Source organism: Carcharhinus amblyrhynchos, chromosome 16, assembly GCF_965287045.1.
Source record: "Carcharhinus amblyrhynchos chromosome 16, sCarAmb.v2.hapA, whole genome shotgun sequence".
NCBI lineage: Eukaryota > Metazoa > Chordata > Chondrichthyes > Carcharhiniformes > Carcharhinidae > Carcharhinus > Carcharhinus amblyrhynchos.
The window spans coordinates 6,343,520-6,353,291 of NC_137339.1; the positions used below are offsets into that span (position 1 = coordinate 6,343,520).

Genomic DNA, 9,772 nt, shown 5'->3' on the forward strand with positions numbered 1-9,772 from the left:
GGAGGAGGCTTGCATTAAGCATTGGCAGCAGCGTGGAACAAGCGGGCTGAATGGCCTGATTCTGTGCTGTACATTAGATGTATTTCCAATTTGGCCACGGTTACACGGCAGAATTCCTCCCCAAGTCAGAAACTCGAATCTTCCTTGACCTTGAACACTGGCCCAGATGACGGAGAAGCTGGAAGATTTGGAAAATAGGTTGCCAAAATCAGTGAAATAAAATGTGAGCAAAGAAATCACCACCATCAGCACACTGCCAGAGGTGTTCCTCCATTGCTAAAGTTATTTTAGCTTTTTGTATTATTGCCTCATTTTCTGGGTTTTTTTTATAAAAAGAAAATATTCATTTAGGATGCGTTTTTCCACTGCTTTGAACAGTAAAGGACCAGTTTTTCAAGATCATTTTACAAGATGTATATCTTTCACTTTTTATATTACATTCGTACATGCAATAAGCACTCCCAATATTTTGTGTAAAAACATAGCTGTGTAAAACTGCACATTATTTCGAAGGAATGATGGAAGTATGTCGAGTCAGTGCAAGCAACAGTGAACCATTGATGGAGGGCAACACAAAGGTCGGTGGGTAGCCGCTAGCTCGTGTCAAAGGGAGCACTGCTAACGTGAAATAAAAACCAAAAGTGCACAACAGACCCTGTCAGTTTCTCAGAGGAAACAACTGATTGCAAATAAATCAAAATGAGAGGCAGATAAAGATTGGATGGTCTATTAACTCCACCCCAAAACACAGTGCTGGTGCATCAAGTCCAGACAATTCACACATATACACCCCCCACCCCCACCACCACCCACCCACCCCACTACCCTCACAGCCGTGTCATCTCCTGCAAGAGACAAAACTGAACAAGAGAAACCATCCCCCCAGTCCCTGCAGCCTGTAAGGGGAAGCAGTACTGTGAAAATCCCTTTCCAATCCACCTCAGGCAATGAAAAAACCAGTCAGTGAGATCACATAGATCCAGCAGTATCCATATACTTAAACAGGATAAATTCTCAGGACAAAAGCAGAGAGTTGACACAGACACAATGGGCCGAATGGCCACTATCCATATTGTTTGATTCAGTGTTCTAATTCTTCCCCATTATTGATGGAGTTCCCCAACCAGTGGCACAGTGGTTAGCACTGCTGTCTCACAGCGCCAGGGACCTGGGTTCAATTCCCAGCTTAGGTGACTGATTGTGTGGAGTTCGCCTGTTCTACCCATGTCTGCGTGGGTTTCCTCCGGGTGCTCCAGTTTCCTCCCACACTTCAAAGATGGGCAGGTTAGGTGGATTGGCCATGCTAAATTGCTCCTTAGTGTCAGGGGATTAGCAGGGTAAATGCATGGGGTTACAGGGTTAGGGCCTGGGTTGGATTGTTGTCAGTGCATTCTCGATGGGCTCTAGGGCTTCTTTCTGCACTGTAGAGATTCTCTTCTATTCTAACGCTTACACGATGCAATCTTTACCCCAGGCAGGAACCGGTTCAGTCCCCTATTGAAGGCTAATTCAACATCAGCAATCTGCATTTAAATAGTGTGTTAAATGTAGCGAAAGTTCAATGTGATAAGGGTATAGGAAATAGGAACAGAACATGACCATTTAACCCCTCAAACCTGTTCTGATATTTAACATAATCATGGCTAATCCTAACTCTCTTCCATTCATGCACTATTCCCACATCCCTTGGTGTCCAAGATTCTATTCACAACCATCAGAGTGATGAAGTATTTCCACATCTCAGTGCAAAATGGCCAACCAGGTATTCGTAAACTGTGACCCTCCCGCCCGCCGCACCCAACCGACTCCCCCCACCCCCACCCCAGTTCTAAACTCACCAGCCAGGGGCAGCATCCTCTCATCTACATTGTCAAGCCCCTTAAGAATTTTATGGAGACCCCCTTTCATTCTTCAAAAATCTAGGCACTATAGGCCGAGTTTACTCTTCTCATAAGACAATCTCCTCACCAGGAATGAGTCCATTGAACCTTTGGAGCATGTCCTCGGAGGCAAGTATATTTTTCCTTGGGTAAAGAGAAGGAATCTGTAAACAGATTACGGGTCTGTGCCTGAAACACTGGCCATTCCTTTAGGATAGCTGACAGGCCTACTGTGCATTTTTCCTTTATCATTGTTTGTCAATCTATAGGAGGCCGCTATTTTATATTGAGTGAGTGTGGTTGATATGTTGGATACATGGGGGCAGGTTGGGAGAGAAGGGTTATTCTAACATTGGATAATGTGTAAAATGGCCTAAAAATCAAACTGCCCACCCATTACACGCCCTAGATTCTGGTTGCCATTGGCATCCTCAGATTGGACAATCAGACAGGCCTCTGCATAATTGGCAGTTAATTGGATTTCAGCCATTTTACACAAACAGCAATGGTTAGAATTGCCCAGGTGCAGTGTAAGGTGGACTACAGGATCCTGTGTCAAAAATAAAAGAGAATCACAAATGGATGATGGGGCTTACTATAACTTTCTTGATTAATAAACAATCCATTTCATTCAATAAAAACATGTGCAATATACTGAACAGGATGTTTTATCCCGTTGGCCAGCTCATTGGTTACCTGCTCAGGTTCTCACTGGAGTATTTATCATTGATCATTTGAAGCCGTTTGCGTTATTTCCCCCACATGAAGCATCAGTTTCAGAGAGATTCTCAGTGCAAAGCACCAAAGTCAGACAGTGTATGGTGTGTGCGTAATGTATGTGTGCATGTGTGTGTATATGTGTGTGCATGCAAGTGCATGAGTGTGTGTGTATATGTGCATGCAAGTGCATGTGTATGTATGCATTTGCATGTGGGTGTGTGCGTGGTGTATGTGTGTGTGTGTGTGTGTAGCGTGCATGTATGTGTGCATGCAGGCACGTGAGTGTGTGTGTGTGCGTGCATGAGCATGTATATGCATGTGTGAGTGTGTCTAAGTGTGAATGGGGCTTCTGTGTGAGTATCTCTGTGTGCAGATGCCTTTGTTATGAGCCTTGGACAAGTGTAGAATTGGGCTCAGCTCTGATCCTTGCTGTTGTATGCAGTGAAATTGTGATGAGTCAAACTCAGTTGCGACAGAATTCTGCTCGTGTTGAAGTTACTGACCAGCCCTGCCTACAGAGTAACAAAAGCCACAGAACAATGCCAGAGATTATCCAGAATTCTGCAATTCCAAATTCCACTTAGCCAAGCTTTTCCTGGCAAGAAAAATAATGTCGAAATCCTTCGCAAAAGAGGTGCATCCATTGGTACAAGCCAGTGAGCCTCTTCCACCAGAGGTCATGTCACCATACCGACCAATTACAGCAGAATGGATTCAGCCTCTGGCTAGAGAAGTCAGCATTTCACATCGAGCTTTTCTGTAAAACAACCTGCAGAACACATGGTGAAACCTGTGAGAAAGTTAAACCCGTTCGCCAGCCTGATTCCCAGGGTAACCCTGTGAAGCCATAGAGATGCTTGGAGACTTCACTCTGCAACACAAAAATAGCAAACACATCTTCAACTGTGCTGACAGCATGGTGGACTGTATTGCGTGCATTCAAAAACAGTAGTGGATATCTCCCAGGAGAGGGGGGAACTGAGAAAAAAAATACCAAAAAATTCAGGAAAGGACATCCTTTCGAATTGGGCAATGGAATGTTGGATCTTCAATGGTAATTATTAGTTGATGTTCTGATCTTCCCAGCCCCTTTCCAGTGGAGTGGTGTGAAATACCTGTATTCACCCACACCCACTAAGTGCCTAAGGTTTCTTAATCATCCTCACCCTCCCATCACATCTAGGTGTCTCCCCAGGATCCACAGCTGTGGCTGGCTGATTTCCATGCCTTTTTGCGTGTGATTACTTTGGCCCCAATTCCCTGCTGTCATTGTGCAGCAAGTGCGGGGGGACTGTTTACATGGAGCTTCCCAGTGACGGCGGCGCTCAAGTCGTTACACTGGGTAAATCAGATGGCGTAAGAAGCCTGACAACACCAGGTTTAAGTCCAACCAATTTATTTGATAGTAAACTCATAGTAAATTTGATAGTAATGATAATAAATTTAAATTTATTTGATAGTCAACTCCACATCATAAATCAGATGGAACATGGCACTGGAACAGTGTGAAAGCTGTGGGAATAGAAATGAGCACTAACATAAGATTCAGCCCAAAAACATGCTGGAGCCAGTGGTGTGAAACATTCTGTTTCTCACAGCAGACCCAACACTCTGTCATTTCTTTGGTAATATTTTCCTCAATGTATTTTATATGAAAATAGTTTTTTTCTATTATGGAGCAGAAAATTCCTAATAATTCCAAGTCATTTTTGCAAACACAAATTGGATTGATTCCAGGAATGAAGGACTTGTCGTATGAAGAGAGATTGAGCAGTTTAGGTTCACTGGAGGTTAGAATGAGAGGTCTAATTGAGATATATAAGATGCTAAATGGGGCTGACAGGCTAGTCGTAGAGCGGATGTTTTCCCTTATTGAACATTCTAAAATGAGAGGCCATAGATTTAGGCGAAGGGGGTGGCAGATTTAAAACAGAAATGAGGAGGAATGACTTCACTCAAAGAATGGTGAATCTGTCAAATTCTGTACCCCAGAATGCAGTGGATGCCAGAACATTAACAACATGAAGGAGGAGGTAGGTCAGTTTTTAATTAGTAACAGGATGAGGGGTTATGGAGAACGGCAGGGAGGTAGAGATGAGGCTAAGATGAGATGAGTCATGATTATATTCAATGGCAGAGCAGGCTGAAGGAGCTGAATGGCCTGCTCCTGCCCCTAGTTCATATGTTCTCATGCCTTGGTCAAGTCAACATATCACACAATCCATGTCGCATTCAGGTAATGGCAGAGAACTCTCTGCAACAAAGTTTTCAATATGCATTTTCTTCAAACACAGCTATAAAAAATTGTTGGCTGTTTGACTGGCTGTCGAGAATTGTGCAATTGGATGATGAAACTTCCAGGAATGTCCAGGCAGAGTTGGCAGCTCTGCCTCCCAGGCATTCCCCCTCACTTTTCAAGCTGAAATGTTCCAGGGCTGGAGAACAATGAACTTCTTGTTGAGGGTCCTCTTCAATGAAGCTGGGCCATCAAAGGGGCCTTTCCACAGCAACATCTGTCTCAATTTCATCCGCTGGCTTGCGTAACACTTCCTCCTCGGCAACCTCCAGGTTCCAAAGTTTCACAAAGTTTTGCTTATCTTTGCGGTTTGGCAAACAGCTCAAGCAGGAACTGATTCTCCTGGCATGAGGCGAAGGGAAGCATCTTCTACATTCGGATAAAACAATAGTGTTGCTTTCTGTGGACCTGCAGAGTCTTATTAATACCCAGGGATCCAATGGCATTGAAGTGATTACATCAGCAGATTACCAAAGATGACAGAAGTGAAATTACACCAAGGCTATCCGGGCAGTAAAGAGATGCAAAGAAGTCCAATTTAGAGGGTTTAGCCTCTCGTGTCAACAGTGCCAGAAACTTATCTGACACCATGGCCAGAATTTTACTGGCACGTTCACCCCGGAATCGGGCGGGCAAGGCCCGCAGAACGGAATTTTCCGTTGGCCTCAGGCAGGATTTTACGAGCCTTACCCAAGCGAGGTTGTAAAATACCAGCCCATGTTGTTCTGGGGACATGGGTTTGAATCCCGCAACATCAGGTGGTGGAATTGAATTCAATAAAAAATATCTGGAACTAAGAACCTACTGATGACCGTGAAACCATTGTCGATTGTTGGAAAAACCCATCTGGTTCACTAATGTCCTTTAGGGAAGGAAATCTGCCATCCTTACCCAGCCTGGCTTATGTATGATCCCAGAGTCACAGCAATGTGGATGACTCTCAGCTGCCCTCTGAACAAGGGCAACTAAGGATGGGTAATAAGTGCAGGCCATCCAGCGATATCTATGTCCCATGAACGAATAGAAGAAAGCTCTGTTGAGGAAGCCATGGGGACACTTCAAACAGGACTTAGGCCCCTTATCTTAATAAGGGGCATGGTTTAGGACCTACTCCCAGAAACTGATTTACCCTGAGCAAGTGTGAGGTCTGCTGAATTCAGGAGTGCTAGATCATGGGTAGCATGGTGGCACGGTGGTTAGCATTGCTGCCTTACAGTGCAAGGGACCTGGGTTTGATTCCTGGCTTGGGTCACTGTGTGGAGGTTGTATATTCTCCCCATGTCTGCATGGGTTTCCTCTGAGTGCTCCAGTTTACCCCCGCAGTCCAAAGATGTGCAGGTTAGGTGAATCAGTCATGATAGATTCTCCGTCTTGTACCTGAACAGGCGCAGACTGTGGTGACTAGGGGATTTTCACAGTAACTTCATTGCAGTGTAAATATAAGCCTACTCAAATAAACTTAACATTACTCATCTTCATGCAGCCTAACCCTGGGATGAGAGTCCTTTAAAGGACCATTGAGAGAGGCCACAAAAAGTTTATGTTGTTAAACATTAGGCTACTTGTGTGGAGCAAGGAGGAGCAGGGGTGATCCAACATTTATGATAATGACTCCATATCCCACAACAGCAAGTTGGCATGGCACAAGGGCATAGTGGTTAGTACTGCTGCCTTACAGTGCTAGGGTCCTAGGTTCAATTCCGGCCTCAGGTCACTGTCTGTGTGGAGTTTGCAGATTCTCCCCGTGTCTGTGTGGATTTCCTCTGGGTGCTCTGGTTTCCTCCCACAGTTCAAAGATGTGCGGGTTAGATTGATTGGCTATGCTAAATTGACCCTAGTGTCAGGGGGGGTTAGTGGGGTAAATATGTGGGGTCACAGGTATTGGGCCTGGATGAGATTGTGGTCGGTTCAGACTCGATGGGCCAAATGGTCTCCTCCTGTACTGTAGGATTCTACGATTCTATGATTTGGTCATTTGCGGTTGACACCAGGAAAACCATTTGACTAGGTAACAAGATTGGCAATTGGAACATTAAAGGAAAGATATATCTAGAGGAGGTGTGAATGGCAGAAGATTCAGGTCAAAATCTGCAAAGCCGAGAGAACAAAATGTGGGCAGAGATTATGGTTTGAAATTGTTGAACTCAGTGTTGAGTCTGGAAGATGAGTTGCTATTCTTCAAGCTTGAATTGAACTTTTTAGAAAATGGACACACACCCCCGGAGATGGCTGAGAATTTACATCAACCACTGACAGGAACAGCTGCAAGAGGTTTCTCTGAGGGACAATAGAACTCCTTCATGTGGTTCCAGAGATTAGAATCCTTACAGTGCAGAAGGAGGCCACTCAGCCCATCAAATCTGCACTGACTTTCTGAAAGAGCACCCCACCCAGGCCAGCCCCCACTTATCCCCATAACATTTACCATGATTAATCCACCTAACCCACACAACTTTGGGCACTAAGGGACAACTTAGCATGGCCAATCAATCTAACATGCACATCTTTAAAGTGTGGGAGGAAACTGGAGCATAGGGTCACAGAGATTTACAGGCCCTTCAGCCCAACTTATCCATACAACCCTTTTCTTTTACCCACTAAGTTAGACCCAATTGCCCATGTTTGGCCCATATCCCTCTATACCCATCTTACTCATGTAACTGTCTAAATGCTTTTTAAAAGACAAAATTGTATCCGCCTCTATCACTGCCTCTGGCAACTCGTTCCAGACACTCACCACCCTCTGTGCAAGAAATTGCCCCTCTGGCCCCTTTTGTATCTCTCCCCTCTCACTCTAAACCTATGCCCTCTAGTTTTAGACTCCCCTACCTTTGGCAGCACCTGGAGGAAACCCACACAGACCCATGGAGAATGTGCAAACTCCCCACAGACAGGCATCCAAGGCCAGAATTGAACATAGAACCTGGGTTCCTGCTGCTGTGAGGAATATGCCATTGAGCCAGAAAAGGTAATTCTAAAATAACCGTGTGTGTGTGTGTGTGTGTGTGTGTGTGTAATGACGACTGCTAATTATTGTAAAAACCCATCTAGTTCAGTAATGTCCTTTAGGGAAGGAAATCTGCCGTCCTTACTCGGTCTGGCCTATGTGTGACTCCAGAGCCACAGCAATGTGGTTGATTCTCAATTGCCCTTGGGCATCTAGGGATGGGCAATAAATGTTGGCCTGCCTGCAACACCCCATGTCCCATGAACAAATTGAAAAAAACAAGTAGGCCTCTTCAAAAAGAACCAGCTTTTGCAGGAATATCTAAAACTCTATGAATGTGAGAAGTGGATTAGGACTGTGCGAATGATCACAGCTGCAAAAAGAAGTGAAAACTCTCTACCAAACCACAGAAAAGCAAAGCATCAACTATTTACCACAATGCTCATCATCTACTCCCCGCAACTCAAGAACTATCCCGTCTAACTTCTTTATATGTTTACCTACTATTGGACGCATTTTTACTTTGAATTCATATGAGTAATTGAGTCATGGAGTTTTACAGGAAAAGGCTCTTCAGTTCATTACATCTGCAACAACAAACCACCTAACTATTCTAATCCCATTTTTCGGCACTTGGCCCATAGCTTTATATACCTCAGCTTTGCAAATGCGTGTCTAAACACTTCTTAAATATTATGAGGGTCTTTGTCTCCATTGCCCTTTCAAGCAATGAGTTCAAATCCCACCACCCTCTGGGTGAAAACATTTTCCTCACATCCCCTCTAAACCTCCTGCCCCTTACCTTAAATCTATGCCCACTAGAATTGATCCCTCCACCAAGGGGAAATCCTTCTTCCTGTCTATCCATGCCCCTCATAATTTTATACATCTCTATCATGCCCCCCCTCAGTCTCCTCTGCTCCAAGGAAAACAACTCCATTCTATCCAATCTCTCTTCATAACTAAAACTCTCCAGCCCAGGCAATATCCTGGTAAATCTCCCCTGCACCCTTTCCAGTGCCATCACATCCCTCCTATAATGTGGATTCCAGAATTGCACACAATATTCTAGATGTGGCCTAACCAGTGTTTTATATAGTTCCAGCATAACCTTGTTGAATGAATGTGAATGCATTTCTCCTTACCTTTTTAGTCATTAATAAGCTTATTCTACCTTAACTCAAGAAATCCTGGTGACAGATCTTTATTCATGGGATGAGGGGTCGCAGGCTGGACCATTTCTTTTTGCCTGACCTTTATTGCCCCTTGAACTGAGTGGTCTGCCAGGCCATTTCGAGGACATTTAAGAGTCAATCACATTGCTGTGGCTCAGGAGTCACATGTGGGCCAGACCGGGAAAGGACGGCAGATTTCCTTCCCTGAAGGCCATCAGTGAATCAGATGGGTTTTTATGACAATCAGCAATGGTTTCATGGTCATCATTAGACTTTTAATTCCAGATTTTTATCGAATTCAAATTACACCATCTGCCATGGTGGGATTTGAACCTGGGTCCCCAGAGTATTACACTGGGTCTCTGGATTACTAGTCCAGCGACAATCCCACTGCCTCCCTTATGTTGGTGCCTTTTTAAATATAACCATTGGGTCTGGAAAAAGTATCCGTGGGAAGGGAGCTATGTTAGATTAAACCTTATTGCTAACAGCCGAGTTTGGGCTGAATAAAGACACAGAGCCAGTCACCCACTCTTCAAAGAACAAAGAACAAAATCAGCCCAGGAAACAGGCCCTTCGGCCCAACAAGCCCGCGCCACCATCTCAACACCACCAGTCCCCCTCTCTACCTCTCTTTTGGGCCAGTGTCTGTGGGAGTTTGCACATTCTCCCCGTGCTTGAATGGGTTTTCTCTGGGTGCTCCGGTTTCCTCCCACACCCCAAAGATGTGCTGTTAGGCTGATTGGCAGGAAAT

General features: G+C 44.7%; 1 protein-coding gene across 1 annotated transcript in view; it reads left to right on the forward strand.

Annotated features, from left to right (window-relative positions):
* matn4 (matrilin 4) overlaps positions 1-1,850 on the forward strand; it is a 66,708-nt gene extending 64,858 nt beyond the window's left edge. Inside the window, exon 13 of the mRNA XM_080204614.1 lies at positions 159-1,850. Coding sequence (XP_080060740.1) covers positions 159-220 — 62 coding nt within the window. The 3' untranslated portion in view covers positions 221-1,850. The remainder of the gene's footprint in view (positions 1-158) is intronic.
* The last annotated feature ends 7,922 nt before the right edge of the window (positions 1,851-9,772 follow it).